Source organism: Rhinatrema bivittatum, chromosome 18, assembly GCF_901001135.1.
Source record: "Rhinatrema bivittatum chromosome 18, aRhiBiv1.1, whole genome shotgun sequence".
Taxonomy (NCBI): Eukaryota; Metazoa; Chordata; class Amphibia; order Gymnophiona; family Rhinatrematidae; genus Rhinatrema; species Rhinatrema bivittatum.
The window spans coordinates 36676139-36691861 of NC_042632.1; the positions used below are offsets into that span (position 1 = coordinate 36676139).

The following is a 15723-nucleotide window of genomic DNA, read 5'->3' on the forward strand; positions in this document are numbered from 1 at the left end:
CTACAAAGCAAAATCACAGAGTCAGCCTGGGTTGGGGGAAAAGGGATGGCTGAGGTATAGGTCCAGCCCAATGACTGCACAGCATATACCAAAGTCGGACTCGTACGGTCAGTGCCATAGTAATACTAAACTACTGTAGCACTGCAACTCTTCTTACATCCAGTCTGGATACACTTTGTAAAATTCTATTTTAAGTTCATCTATAAATGCATTGGAAACCAGTTTTATATCTATGCTAAGATAATCAGTTTTAAACTGGTTTCAAAATGGTTTTGGACTCCTTTGATAATGGAACTAATTATGGATGGTACTATACATTGATGCATCCATTGGAAGGTCTTAGTAGTTAAGTGCCCTTCATTGACAGATGGTTTATAATGTAGACTTTATATGTACAAAGTGTGTTCTGGAAAATAACCTCATATTGTACATTCAGTTGGCGACTCTGAAAGTGAGGTGCCAATCAATGTCAGATGGTTGCAAAGCTTGTATTCTATTTTATCATCTGTATGTTGTAAATAAGATTAAACAGCCCCAAAAGAAGGCATTGTCCTGGAACTAACCTACAGCATTTTTCAGTCTTGGGTTGAGGCCATGATGTAGGGAAATGATATTACAAATTGCAGAGAGACGACGATGATACTGTGCCAGGAGAGTGACTCCACAGTGTGTTACCGTCAGCTGAGGGTATCTGACGCAGAGCTGGTGCACCAGGACAGTACAGCTTTTGACGATCTACTGCACAGAAAAGGGGATTTACCTTGCAATGTCCATATGGTTTCGGGTTCGGACCTGGAGCTCCTCGTTCTCCTGCTGAAGAGTTTTTATTTTCTCATCCAGTGATAAATTTTGCTCAGTCTGTATTGATTCCCAGGACAGATGGGAAGAAAGGGGAGAAGAATTAGCAAAGATCAAACAATCTAGTTTATGCTCATTATCAAAGCTTTTAACGTGCATAAATTTGCTTGTGATAATTTTAACGCAGAAACTATGCTTGTACTTACATTATTTGTATTTATATGCTATTTCATATGTATTGTAATTCGCTTGACGTACTTGTTTAGATAGGTGAGGAAAATGTAATTAAATACATAAATAAATATTGAGGTAATGAGATGCTGAATTATGCAAAACAGCTCGTTACCTATTAGCTCAAACACATTAACACAAAATGTAACTATATGTCCTGGAGACAGAATTAAGATTTTGCAATAACATTTGTTAGGAATGAGCATTCATTTGGAACGAACTAAAAAAAAAGAAACAATGAGGCCATTTTTGGTTCATAGAAATGATACATACCAAATATAGGTCTCAGACGAATATACGTGAATATTTTCATGTGTTTGAGTATTTGTTGGCTTAAAAACAACAAAAAAAGGGGCCTCTAGAAGGACCAGGCCTCAGCCTAGTCCTATCCTTAGGGTCTTGCTGAGGCCGGGTCCTACTATCCAAGGCCCAGACTTAGGCCCTTCTCCAATACCAGAGCCTGGCCATGGCCGCGTTCCAGTTGCCGAGGCCTGGGCCTAAGCCTAGGCCTAATGCCATGGCTTGGCTTGAAGATGGATCCCATTGCTGGGGCCCAGGCCTAGCCAAGACCCAAGGCCTAGGCACGGGAGCAGGCCTTCCAACATCTTCTTTGCTTGATCCGTCAACTACAAATGATGTCCACCACTTGAAGGACATACTGCAGTGCCTTCCTCCAGGACAGATGGCACCATTTCATTGTACAACCTCAGCACCCTGGTGGGCAAAAGATTGGGCAGACATTTGGAGAGGGAGAACTGAGAGTAGGAGTGGCCAGTGGCCCTGAGGACTGTTGTGATCCCCTGTATTCTGGGAGGTCCCTGAAGAGAGGGGTTACACTTCTGTCTCTGGTGGTCCTGTACTATTATTCCAGTGGCCATGAGAGGGTGTTCTCTGCAGTCCAGTGCGTGCACGTTACAAAGTCATATGGCTCTGGGATGCATAAGCAATGAACAAGCACAGGCAGGATGTCAGAGGAAGCCGTGGTGGTTTGGACATCAGCCTGCATGGGCAACAGGAGGGAGCACAGCCGCACAACCTAGAAGGTGGCATAGGCAGCGGCTGGCAGGAGGGACTAGCTGGCAGCCTCTCGGAGGTTGGGCTGGGCAGAGAGTGCTAAGGTCACGATGTGGGGGAAGAAAGAGTGCTATGGTAGGATGTTTTGCAAATGTTTTGTGGGTGTCAGCTAGTTTACAGATATTTAAGCAGCTAACTCAGTTTTCTCACTCTAGTTCAGGTGCCCTAAGCGCTATGCCTTGTTCCAGACTGATATGCTGTAGAAACAGTAGATCAGCAACAGCACAGGGCAATGCAAGGCTAAGCTACAACAACAAGCGATGACATCGCAGGCGACGGAAGTGTGCATACCACAGATTCCAGGTGCAGCAGCTTTTTGTCCTGGTTATGGAGGCGCTCATTTTTCATTTCAATGACGAAATGCAGACTCTGCAGCTCCTGCTCCCAGAACTGGCTTGGGCTGCCGTAGTCCTGCAGACAGAAACGGGATATTTGGTTCTGGCTTGGGGGATGGAAAGTTCCAGAAAAACCAAGGAATACTGACAGGCCTGCACCTGACCCTATCCCTATTTCCTGTCTCTGTTGCTTCCTCTTCGGGCGGGTGAAGGGGTGTTTATTGCTGAAGTTATGTCCACTCTCTTTATTGCAGTTTTACCTTATTTCTTGCTATTTTTGTTATGATCCTATCCAGCTTTTTTTCCACAAGCATCTTCGTTTACAAGGCCCTGCTCAGTGGTTTTCCTTATATTCTTTCTTTGCACAGAATTGGTTTGATGCCTGCAAAAGCTTCTCGTAAGGATCAGCACGGCAATGCCCAATTGACTTTTATGCCTAACAGTGGGAGGGGGAAAGTAGGAGGGAGCTTTCAACAATTTCAAAACACAAATAATCAACTCAGGAGAAAAATAGAAACTAACAAAAGAGGTGGTCTTGATGTTGTTTGGTTTTCTAAATTTCAGTTTATGGCCTGGTAGGTCCTCCCTTTTTCCTTTCTGTTTCCAGCTCTGTCAGAACCAGGGGGTTTTATTTTTGCTCTTTTTTTTTTATATTTCCCCTTCCCAATGGACCTGGTCTGGTCACTGCAGTTCTTCTGGAACCCTGCAATCAAGGACCCCCATTCTGGCCACTAGGTGTCACCCTTAAGCTATGAGCAGCTCTCTCTCCCCCCCCCCCCCCCCCCCCCCCACCAATCTGCCTCCACAGCATCCCCAGTCAACCTGGACAGCGGAAGACCCGACTCGAGGATCGAACTGAGCCACTGGACTAGTCCCTTGATATTGTTTGTTTTAACTCATAATTGAATTGCACTGGGGCTTCTGAGCAGCAAAATATCTTTGTAAAAGAATTCAATTGTCACTTAAATAAACAAAATCATTAAGGCCTTCCTTTATTCTTTTCTGATATTTAGTGTTTAAAGTTCCTCCTGTTGGGCTGTACCTACCAGTAAGGAGCAAAGCGGGTCGGAGTACTGCTGAGCTGACCCAAGACAGAACCCAATGCAGGCGTCACATTGAAGGAAGAGAAGAGCATGAACAACTGAAGAGTGGAATTGGGGAGAATTCTTTTTCGGTATGGGGTGGGGGTGAGCATAATATTTTTGTTTCAAACCATGCATTATGGTAGAAGTCATTTTCAAAATCCAGGTCCTAGCTGTCAAGGCCGGGCACCACCTGACCTCAATAACCGACTTGCCCTATGCACACCCTCCCAGCCACACGGCACATTTTACAAACAGAAGAAAAACCATCACCACCACTGTATCCCACACGCGGTTCTAACAAAGCATGCTTTTCTTCGGTGACTCTGGAAAAGAGCGTGTTTAGACAGGTTTAAGTCTTGCTTCAGTTGCCATCTCAGAAATACAATAATATTCAACAATAAGAAGAATATTCAGAATTTAGCATATCAGCATGTTCATCGTTGCACACGATGATTCCCATAATTATAATGCCCCTTCCCTAGTGAGCTTACAAGAAACAGCAAGGAGCATTTTACTGTATGCAGGGCCATCACAGGGGTGAACAAGGAGGGTGACTGCCCTGGGTGCCAACAAGCTAGCGGGCTGGGTAGGGGGGGGTGCCATGCTGCCCTTTTGAGTCAGTCTGCGAGTCTGTGAGCACATGAGCCCTTAAGGGAAGGGGTGCCCAAAGCAATCCTTGCCCAGGGCACTGTTTTGTCCAGAGACTGCCCTAGTGTATGACAGGATGGATGCTGAACAGGTTGGAAAAACTGTGGGTAACCCATGCCATTCATCTCAGGCTTTCAGGAGCACTAAAATCCATCCCCCAATGAACAAACATAAACTAAAACTGCAATAAAAAAGGTGTCTCCTCACCTGGATATGCCTCTTGTAGTCTCTGTTCAGAACGGACTCCTCCACCCGTTTCATTTTCTCCTGAAATGCTTTTAGCTGGGAGCTCAGTTCATCCACGCTCTCCTGCAGAGGAACAAAAAGAGAGCAGGTAATCTATGAACCTGTTAGCATTTCCCACACACTGCAGCAGGGGGCGCTGTTCAATATAACAGGAAGGGCTCCATGCCTTTTAGTAACAAGTAGAAACTGGCCTCCTAAAGCAGACTAGGCTGAAATTCTGCCGTCAAACATTTAAACATAGCACTATACCTCATCTGAAGGAGAAAATAACTTTTCATTTTAAAGATGCTTTCTACAAAAGTATCTTTGAGTAAACAAAATACATCTCCTCTTTGTCTGTGCTCCAGCTCTCTACTGAGTCAATCGGGCAAGCTGTTCTTATCTGTGCCCTTCTCCTCCATAACCGAATCTTGACGCCGTGCTTTCCTCCTTGTTTCATTGAATGCTTGGAAGAGTCTTCCTGAATGTGTGCATCAGGCTCCCTCTCTTAACCAGTTTCAAATCCAGCCTAAAACCTCACCTCTTGGAGCCGGCTTTTAAAAGCCGAACTTTCATTCTTCCTGTGCTCTTTGACTTAACCACTTTTCTAGGTAACTCAAAACCTCTGCTTTGTCTTGTCGGTATGTATTATTGCATACAATGGAAGCAGTGCATGTACATCTATATATCCTGAAAACCTAGTTGGCTAAGTGTGCCTCAAGGACAGGGTTGAGGACCACTGGTCTGGGGGTCAGTAGAGATGACGGACTGAGGAACAACACTCTGACGCTGTATGGAGATGGGTTTGCCCTTATGCAAACCAGGGGTAGGCAACTCCAGTCCAGGAGTGCCACAAGCAAGTCTGGTTTTCAGGATAATCCACAATGAATATGTATAAGGTATATTTGCATGCACTGCCTCTATTGTACCTATTGTATCTGTCTATCTATGCCTCTATTGTATCTATTCTACAAGCCACTATCTTTTCAATAACTGATTACTGTAATGCCCTCCTCTTAGGCCTACCCAAAAACACAATCCACCCCCTCCAAAAGCTTCAAAATGCTGCTGCCCGTATCCTCACTAACACCTGCAGAAATGAACATATATATCCCCTGTCCTCAAGGAACTACACTGGCTCCCAATCGCATCCCGGATCCTATGCAAAACCCTCACTATTATACACAAATCCCTATATAACCCCAACATGAAATGGTTCAACGACTCCTTACTATTTCGCACCACCTCAAGACCCGCAAGAAATCAATACCTGGCTACACTACACACCCTGTCTCCCAAACTCACTAACCACACAACTAGTAAAGACCGTGCCTGCCCTATGGAACACTCTGCCTGTAGATCTACGCCAGGAACTCTGCCCCAAAAAATGTAAGCAGAAACTAAAGACCTGGCTCTTCAAGCAGGCATATCCCTGAACACCCTCCCTAACCCTATTCTTGCTCTCCAAACCATTCCCCTACAACCCAATTCACTCTCCTCGTGAAGCTCTCTTTAAGATAATACCTCCCTTGCAACCTTCCTTTCTTCTGCTCGCACCCTCTCCCTTTAATATTCTTGTTTCTTTGCAAATGTCTGGACACTGTTTAAAACTGTATATAGTTTGTTACACACTCCATTTTACTGTAAATATCCACACCGTTCTAATTTGTCTCTAATTATTCAGTTCTCTGTCAAGCCCTTCATGTTCAGTGTAAACCGATGTGAGGTTTCCAATGAACGTCGGCATATAAAAAAAATGTTAAAATAAAATAAATAAATATTGTATGAATTGTGAAATGTATTATCCCTTGCCTACTGAGAAAAACAGCAATTGCCAGAATATAGTGGGGCAAATGTACCACACTAACCATCTCCCCCGTCGATGCAAAACGGAGTAAACACTTAGTACATCTGACCCTTTGAATAAGAGAATGAGGACATGGGTCCAGCAGAAGGCAAGAACTGTCACTCTGTCACCTCCAGAACTGCACTGTGCTTTGACTGCTTGGGGACAGATGGATTCAAATGTTTGGTACACAGTGTGACTGCTTGTATTTGCAAAGCTTGACCAGACTTCACCCTTTGCCATGCTCTCAACAGTTTGAATATAAGCAATATTTTCAGCAAGTCCAAGTAATTCTATAACCTGAAGAGATGCCTGGGATTTTTCAAAAGATTCGGTCAGAGAGGACTTCTCCTTCTCATGCAATTCCTGAAGTGCTGAAAGAACCAAAGCAAACAGACAAAGAGATCATGATGTGGGCCCCTGTGAAGGAGAAAACCAGTCATACTTAAATGCAAGATCTACTACTAATATAAGAGAAAAAGAGAGGTGGACAACATATAGCAAAGCATTCTAGACCGAGGCAATCATCACCTCTGCTTAGACCTATTCCTGGAAGTTTTATTACATGCTGTAATGGTTTTAAGAACTGGGTTTCTTGAAAGGCTGTTATTAGGGATGTGAATTTGTTTTGAAACAACATGAAAAACAATGAAACAAGTTGTTTCATGTTGTTTCAATATGAAACATAAAAACCCAATGACATCTTTTTTAGCCTTGTTTAATTTAATTTTCTGTTTTTGAGTGTGCACCTGGCAAACTGTGCATACAAAATACAAATTGTGCTCAGATATGTTAGCTAATTCTTTCAGTTTATTAGAAAACAATAAAATAAAATGGTAAGCTATTACTGACCTGATGTACAAAGGGTTAGGAGTGGGCACTGGAAAAATGTTATTCATTTTCTTTTTCTTGGGGGTTGTTTTTTTTTGTTGTTGTTGTTGTAGTTTCTAATTTTGTTTTGTTACTTACCTGCATAGAACGTGTTTTTACGCATATATGCATTCACATATAAAATGTATTTTATATGTGTAAATATTTTCTTCATATGCAGTAAGAAATGAAAACAAAATTAGTACACATCCCTACTAAGTTTTCTCCTACTTTGTATCTACGGGAAAAATGGCTTCATATGATTGCTAAATCCAAAATGCATTAATTAGACTTATAAAAATCAATAATAATATATATATTTACTTTAAAATAGTTTAGTTCTTTGTAGTTCAGTATCTTTGCTCCTATTGTTTTTCTCCTTCTTAAACCTTGACATGGAAAACACTGACTGGAGCAGTTTCCAGGAATATTTGTAACTAATCAGAAGCTGATAAGATAAAGCTCATTCTCCATTCAGTATTCTTTTTTTCTCTCTTCTTTTTTTTTTTTTTTTTTTTACAATTCCCTATGAGTTTTCTCCAGGGTTGCATGCAGCAGTGTCCAGGAGGCTGACTTTTAATTTCTGGAGACTCCAGGACAATTTTTTGGGGGTCTTGAAGACTTCTTTGCAGATTGCTTTGAGCTGCCCCTGTTCCTGCAAATATGCTGCGATCACACTTCATTGGATCCTACCTGCCCTGCTATCATTCCATCTCCTTCTTCCCATTTGCATCCCAACTGCTTGAACATGCCATTCACTTCCACTGTCTTGACTTTTTTTCATCTCAAGCCGTTCTAGATGCTTTTGCCCTCTATATTCCTCAGAAACTGCTCTTGCCAAGGTCTCCAGTAACCTCTTCATGGCCAACATCAATGGTCTTTACTCACTCCTCACCCTTCTTGACTTACCTGTTGCTTTTGACACTATTGATCACCATCTACTCCTTGGCACACTGTACTTAATTAGATTTTGAGACTCTGCTCTATTTTGGTTTTCTTCTTACCTCTCCCATCTTACTTTTTCTATATCCTTGGGGGGTCATCTTCACTGATATTCCACTTTTGGTAGTTGTGGATTAAGGCTCTGTCCTGGGTCCTCTTTTCTCTATATTTTTTCCTTTGGCAGTCTAAGCTCTTCCTATGGCCAACAGTACCACTTTTATGACTCCCAAATCTATCACACTACATCAGAAATTTAATCAAGAATCCAATCTCAAATTTCAGCCAGCTTTTCTGACATCACCGTTGAATGTTCCACCGCCATCTTAAATTTAACACAGCCAAGACAGAACTTCTTGTCTTTTCACCCAAGCTCAAATCCCCTCTTCCCTCTTTTTACTGCCTCTATGGATGACACGGTCATCTTCTCAGTTCTTTCAGCCTTTAACCTTAGGGTCATCTTTGATGCCTCTCTCCTTCTCTGCACACATCCAAAACACTGCTAAAGCATGTCATTTCTTCCTTTATAACACTGTTAAAATTTATCCCTTCCTTACTGAGCATACCACCAAAGTTCTCATCCACTTTAAACTATAGGAACTTGCTCTCCGAGGGCCTCCCACTGAACCATGTTTCTCCATTGCAATTTATTCAGATTTCAGCTGTACAACTTATTTTCAATGTTGCTATAACCATGTAACACCTCTTTTTAAGTCAACACATTGGCTCCCCATCCACTTCTCTATACAGCTCAAGCTTCTCTTACTTGCCTGCCAATGTATTCACTCTGCAGCTCCTCATTACCAATCTTCAATTCTCTCCTCCTATACCCTTCTTTGCAAACTCCACACATCTGGCAAGTTGCTCTTATCTGTGACCTTCTCCTCCACCACCAACTCCCGACTCTGTGCTTTCTACTTTGCTGTGCTGTATACCTGGAATAGTCTTCCTGAGTCAGAGTGTCATCCTCCCTGTCTGGCCATATTCAGTCTAGAAACTCACCTTTTTAAGGCTGCTTTTAAGTCCTAAGTACTTCTGTACAATAAATACACTTCCCATAGACTTTAATTTGTCATTATGTTTATCTTGACTACATTGTAAGCTCCATGGAGCAGGGACTGTCTCTTATGTGCATCTGTACAGTGCTGCGTATGTTTAATAGCACTTTAGAAATGATAAATAGTAGTATTTATAATCACCTATATTAGTCACTTGCAATACCCCTATATTTACTGTATTTCAATCTTATACAATGTTCTGGATTGTGAGAAAATATTAAATAGTAACAGTTGCTATGGGATATTGTGTTTGAGGTGGCGTGCACGCTGCTTCGGGAGACTACTTTGAGTCAGGGAAGCGGTTAACAAGAAATTGCAAATAAATAAATAAAATTATATATGCACCATAGTTTCTCCTCAAGGAGTGGACACCAGTATTTTAACCCCCCCCCCCCCCCCCCCCCGCCGAGGAGCTGAAAACGGCATTGGAAAAGCAGAGAGAATCCCTCACATGTGAGAAGAGAAAATGGAGCTAGCTGGAACTCTGGCACTCACCTTTACAGTTGTCATCATGCTGCTTCTTCAAGAAATTTAACTGCTCGGACAGGCGCTTTGCATTCTCTGCATCTTGCTCCTTCACCACCTAAAACAAGCAGGTCAAAAACTACATTTGCTCTGCCAGTTGGAAAATAATCCTTTCCGCACTGATGCAATCAACTGCTGTGATATTTTACTGTTGGTTGGCCATCGTTTTATTTATGGGTTTATAATGCTTCTGGTATTTTGGTCAAAACTCTGATGCAATGTGCATCAAACTTTCACAGCTGACACACAGAAAGTGACTCTTTAGCTGCCTCTGGAGACCTTAAGAAAGGAGGTCATAGCATGGCCATGAAGACGAAAGGAATGTGTGGAAAGGGGAAGCAGTGAAAGGATATAAGGGAAGACTCAGCACATGCAAAGGGGGGGGCAGAGTCTGGGGGCAAGAGGGTAAAAGTTGCCTCAGATGTGTTTGCTAGGATAAGGGCGATGGTTCTCCCACCCTCCCAATGCTTAGACTGAGTTAGTATAGTGTAGATATGACTTAGGTTGTTTGCAGCTAGTGAAACAGAGAGTTTGACCCAACATGATGATAAGGGGGACACTGACTAAACAAACAAATGCATCGGGCCCTTTTCAACTCAACCAAGGTTGGTGGTGAATGTTAGGGCAGCCAAAATGGCAAAGTAGCAATGCAAGTAGGTAGGTTGGTCTGGCAAGTTGCAATATGAGATTGTGCGGTCCTAGTGGCAATGCGGGCTAGTGGGTCCTAGTGGGTCTAGTAGGCTGCACATGTAGTTTTAATCAGAAGGTTGGTCTGGTAGGCCATGTGCTCCTCATTTCAGCCGGGTTGGTCTAGCAGGCTGAAAGCAGTTGAACAGGCAAGCCAGTTGTAAAGTGAGGAATTAGAAGTGGGGAGATCCTGGATTATTGCAGGAAGAACTGCTCTGGCAATTGGTAACAGAACCGACCCGTGAGGGGCGATACTACACTTGGTGCTTACAAATGGGAAGAGTGTTTCTGATGTCATAGTAGGAGTATCACCTGGGCTTCAGTGATCACCAGATGGTGTGGTTCAATATTGGAGCATAGTCAATGGTTGTTCATTCAAAGGTACTTCAGGAAAACTAACTATGTTAAGATGGGGGAGTATCTCGAGGAGTCATTCACTGGATGGAATAAGCTGTGGGCAAAACTGAAAGGAGATATTATATAGGGCAACAACCCTTTTTGTTAGGAAGGTAAATAAAGGTATGAGGTAAAAGAGGCCATTGTGGTTTTCTAGACATGGCTGAAAGGGTACATTTTAATTAGCAGATACTATACTTGATTTTAGCCATATGGTTGAGAAGCAATAGTGAAAAAAGGTAAGCCTTCATAAATGACAAGAGATCACAGAAAAAGGAAGACAGACAGAAATATCTGGAGAAGCTAAGAAAAGCCAGGAAATAGGAAAGTGAAGGCACAAATGAAAAAACAAATGACTGATATGGTAAAAGAGAGCAAAAAGACTCTTAAAATTAGATATATAAGTGAATCTAATGCAAAAATGAAATTATATGGCTCAAAAGTGAAGGTAGGGAAATATTTAGAGGCTGATGAGGAGAAAGCAGAATTGCTTAATGAATATTTCTATTCAGAGTTCGTTGAGGAAGGGCTTGGAATAGGACCACAGATAACTGCCACAAATAAAACTGGAAAGAAGGTAGACCTCAATCGGCTTCAGAAAACTGTGCTCATGAGGAACCAGCAAAACTAAACACAATAGGGGCCAGATGGGATACACCCAGGGGTATTAAGGAAGTTCTGGCAACTCCAACTAGCTAATCTTTTTAATGTTTCTTTAGAGTCAGGACTGGTACCAAAGGACTTGAGACAGGCAGATGGTTCTTCTTCACAAAAGTGGAAGGAAGAGTCTGAGAAATACAGGCCAGTTAGTCTGACCTTGGTGGTGAGTAACTTAATGGAATCAATGCTAAAACAGTGCCTGGAATTCAGTGGATTACAGGATCTGAGGCAACATAGTTTCACTAAAGGTAGGGCTTGTCAGACGAATCTAATAGATCAGGAGAGAGCACTAGATGTAGTGTACTTGGATTTCAGCAAGGCCTTTGACATAGTTCTGCATTAGCGATGTATAAAAAATTGAGCACCCTAGATATGGGTCGTAAAGTGACTGATTGATTAGACCCTGGATGAGTGGGAAGTGACAACGAGTAGTGTCAAACGGAATTTGTTCTAAGGAAAGGGCGTTACCAGTGTTGTGCCACAGGGATTGGTCCTCAATTCAGTTCTCTTCAACATTTTCATCAGTGATATTGTGGAAGGGCTATCGGGAAAGGTTTGCCTTTTTGCAGATGGTATCAAAGTCTGAAACAGGTTAGACACCCTGGAAGGTGTGCAAAACATGAGAAGGAATCTAGTGAAACTTGAAGAATGGTCTAGAATTTAGCAGCTAAACTTTAATGCTCAAAAATGCAGGATTATGAATTTGGGTTGCAAAAACCCAAGGAAGTGGTACAGTATAGGGGTGAAGTTCTTCTGTGTACCAACCAAGAGTGGAATCTGAGGCTGATTGTATCTGAAGATCTTAAGGTGGCCAAACAGCAAAAGCCAGATGGATGGTTGGATGCACAGAGAGAGGATTAGCCAGCAGAAAAAAAAATGTGATAATGCCTCTGAATAAGTCTCTGGTGAGACCTTATTTGGGTTATGGATTACAATTCTGGAAAGCGCACCTTCCAAGGATATACAGTAAACCGAAGAGAGTCTATCCAATGATCCGTGGTCGTTATCATAAAATATATGGGAAGACACTTAAGGATCTAAACATGTAAGCCCTGGAGGAAAGGAGGGAAAGGGGAGATATGATAGAGAGATTTAAATACCTCCATCTGGTGTGAACCAATCAGAGAGGAGATGCCACATGGTATTCTGAAGAGGAAAAGACAGCAGAAGAGCAACAGAGAACAAGCAATGGATCCTAGGTACAAAGGAATCCTTGTCAGAGAGAAGGAGCCTTACCATTTGACCCGGGAGCAGCCCTATATTCCATGAGGGAACAGCGGGGACATCAGGGAGTGATCCAGGGAGCAAAGAGTCACCTAGTGAAAGTTTTCTTTCTGCATTATGGACACCATGAGAAAGACATGCACAATGTGCCAATCATTTCTGTTGAAGAAGTGCCTCAGTACATTTTTATGGTGGAACACCAAAACCGAGTGTCGGCTGTTATTTTGGCACAGCAGCAGTGATGGGATCAGTCAATGCCTTGGGGCAAAAAGGTAAATCTGCCCCACTGAGGGATTCGGCCCTGGGTATCGAGTGTGAGCTCCTTATCCTTACTAAGAGCCCAGGAATGAGCTAAACGTGTTTATTACATGGCTCCTTTGTTGGCGGACATCAGTAAGCATAGGGGGTGGCCCAGGCCAGGAAGCAGTATGGTTGGCACGCCTACATGCCCTGGCAAAGGATGTGAGGAACTTATCACGAGCAGACACTCTGCGGTTGCCAGCGATGATCCACGGCCCCTATTCAGTTCTTCATTAGTGGGCTGACCCCTGTTTGATGAGGTTATAAAGAGGGTGAGCCCGTCAGAGATGTACGATACAGTTTCACCGATCAGTAGCCCTGGGGCTGGGAAAGGCACTCTAAATAGAAAATTCAGTAGGTACGACGTGGAGCTCAGAGTTGGGATATGCGTGTAATCCAAGCACATACTGTAACTTTAAATGGGGCCAAAGACACTAAGGACTGCAGTGCATGTCAGAAAGAAAGAGCTTTATAAACCATAAGGTATGATGGGATCTGTAATGCAGAGTCCCAAAATGCCCTTTCCTACCCCTTTGATTACTGTGAAGTGCTGGCAATTTTTTTATTAAGGGACTTCTACCAGCTCTGCTCCACTTTGTGAGAAATAGCTATTTATTTATGTTTTTGGAACATAATCTAACAAGGGGCTCCCTACAGCCCCCGTCAGCACACCACTGCCCTCACTACTTTTCCAATGTTTCTCCTTAACTCCCAATCTTTGCTTCCCTGAAATATAGTAATTTTGGGGGAAGCACACTTGGTTTACAAAATAAAGATTATGCATGCTTTTTTGCACCAGTCATTCAAGCTCTGTTTACTGAGAGTTGAAGCAGTAATGTATGTGGAGTAGGAATGGCCTAGTGGTTAGAGCAATGGGTTCAAATCCCTGCATCTCCCACCGATGCTCATTCCGACCTTGAGTAAGTTATTTTATCTCCTGTTGGCTCAGGTAATCCATTTAGATTGTAAGCAGTTACACCTGAACTGTTGTAATCTGCATTAAGTTTACTCTGGAGAGCCTGGAATTTGATCTCACCTGGACTTTCAGTTCCTGGACCAGAGTCTCCGTCTCGGCTCTGTGAGTCGTTTTCAGGGCCTCCTTCTCTTCCGCGTGTTCCTGCAGGAGATGCAGAATTTCCTGATTCTGCCTCTCCAGGAGCTCTGCTCTCTCCTTTTCCAGCTCTTCATAGGCAGAGACTCGTTGGGCTTAAAAAAAAAAAAAAAATCCCAAGCCGTAAAATTATGAGATTGCAAATGGACCTAGGGATGTGCTGTATAAACTGAAGCAGGAAAAATTCTTGATTGTTTACAAGCCCGTGAAGAAGCTTTGATACGAACGGCCTGGGACGAAGACAGAGCTAAATGCAGAGAGTTGGCTGAATCTGCCCGAGCATGGCGGCTTGGATCCAAGGGCAAACACGTGTTTGGCAAGTGGCCCAGTGACGTGAGTTCCACTCCTGCAGATTCAGGACCCCCTCTCCTGGCACATCCATCAGGGAGAGGGGAGGGATGCGCTCCCCGTGCATGGATCTGAATGACATTTGGTAGGATAGCTGGATCCAGTGAGAGACCTCCCCCATCAAATGTCAGCCCTGGCGAGGGCCCCTGAACAAATCTTCTTCCAGCGATCATTAAGCTAAAGAAAACCTGAGAATGCCAAGTGGTAAGATACAATATAACTAAATAGACCAACATTAGGGGGTTTAAGTGCTGGCAAACATTGGTTCTTATTTGTCTGGTTTAAGGGTTGAAGCACTATTGATGATAGGGTTTTCATTTGCTGCTATGCTTTTTCTGGCCAGTGGATCTACACCAGTGGTTCCCAGCTTGTCGGGAATTCGGGATATTTACAATGAATATGCATGAGAGAAATTTTGCATGCACTGCCTCCATAGCATGCACATTCTCTCTCATGCATATTCATTGTGGGTATCCTGAAAAGCCCACGGGCTGGGGGTCCCCAGGACAAGGTTGGGAACCACTGATCTACACTTTGGGGCGGATTTTAAGAGCCCTGCTCGCCTAAATCCGCCTAAATCCTGGCGGATTTAGGTGAGCAGGGCCCTGCGCGCCGGTGCGCCTATTTTACATAGGCGCACCGGCGCGCGCAGAGCCCCGGGACTCGTGTAAGTCCCGGGGTTTTCTGAGGGGGGCGTGTTGGGGGCATGTTGGGGGGCGGGCCCGGTCGGCGCAGCGTTTTGGGGGCGTGTTGGCAGCGTTTTGGGGGCGGGCCCGGGGGCGTGGTTACGGCCCGGGCTGGTCCGGGGGCGTGGCCGCGCCCTCCGTACCCACCCCCAGGTCGAATCCCGGCGCGCTAGCGGCCCGCTGGCGCGCGGGGATTTACGTCTCCCTCCGGGAGGCGTAAATCCCCCGACAAAGGTAAGGGGGGGGGGGTTTAGACAGGGCCGGGCGGGTAGGTTAGGTAGGGGAAGGCAGGGGAAGGTGAGGGGAGGGCAAAAGAAAGTTCCCTCCGAGGCCGCTCCGATTTCGGAGCGGCCTCGGAGGGAACGGGGGTAGGCTGCGCGGCTCGGCGCGCGCCGGCTATACGGAATCGATAGCCTTGCGCGCGCCGATCCAAGATTTTAGCGGCTACGCACGTAGCCGCTAAAATCCCGCGTACTTTTGCTTGCGCCTGATGCGCCAGCAAAAGTACGCCAATTCGCGCGGTTTGAAAATCTACCCCTTTTAGTGTTGCCAGCCACAAGGTGGCACTGGCTGGTCCTGCCTGTGCAGCAGCCAAGTACAAGCAGGTGTATAACAAAATAGCGCCATAGTGCGAACCCCCCCCCCCCAAAAAAAAAACCCAACATAGATTCCTCTGA

The 15723-nt window shown here is 44.2% G+C and overlaps 1 protein-coding gene across 1 annotated transcript in view; it reads right to left on the reverse strand.

The window, feature by feature from the left end:
- CCDC69 (coiled-coil domain containing 69) overlaps window positions 1-15723 on the reverse strand; it is a 49164-nt gene that overhangs the window by 2222 nt on the left and 31219 nt on the right. Inside the window, exons 4-9 of the mRNA XM_029583442.1 lie at window positions 13938-14107; window positions 9605-9692; window positions 6543-6616; window positions 4379-4480; window positions 2395-2514; window positions 761-858 (exon numbers count right to left, since the gene is read on the reverse strand). Coding sequence (XP_029439302.1) covers window positions 761-858; window positions 2395-2514; window positions 4379-4480; window positions 6543-6616; window positions 9605-9692; window positions 13938-14107 — 652 coding nt within the window. The remainder of the gene's footprint in view (window positions 1-760; window positions 859-2394; window positions 2515-4378; window positions 4481-6542; window positions 6617-9604; window positions 9693-13937; window positions 14108-15723) is intronic.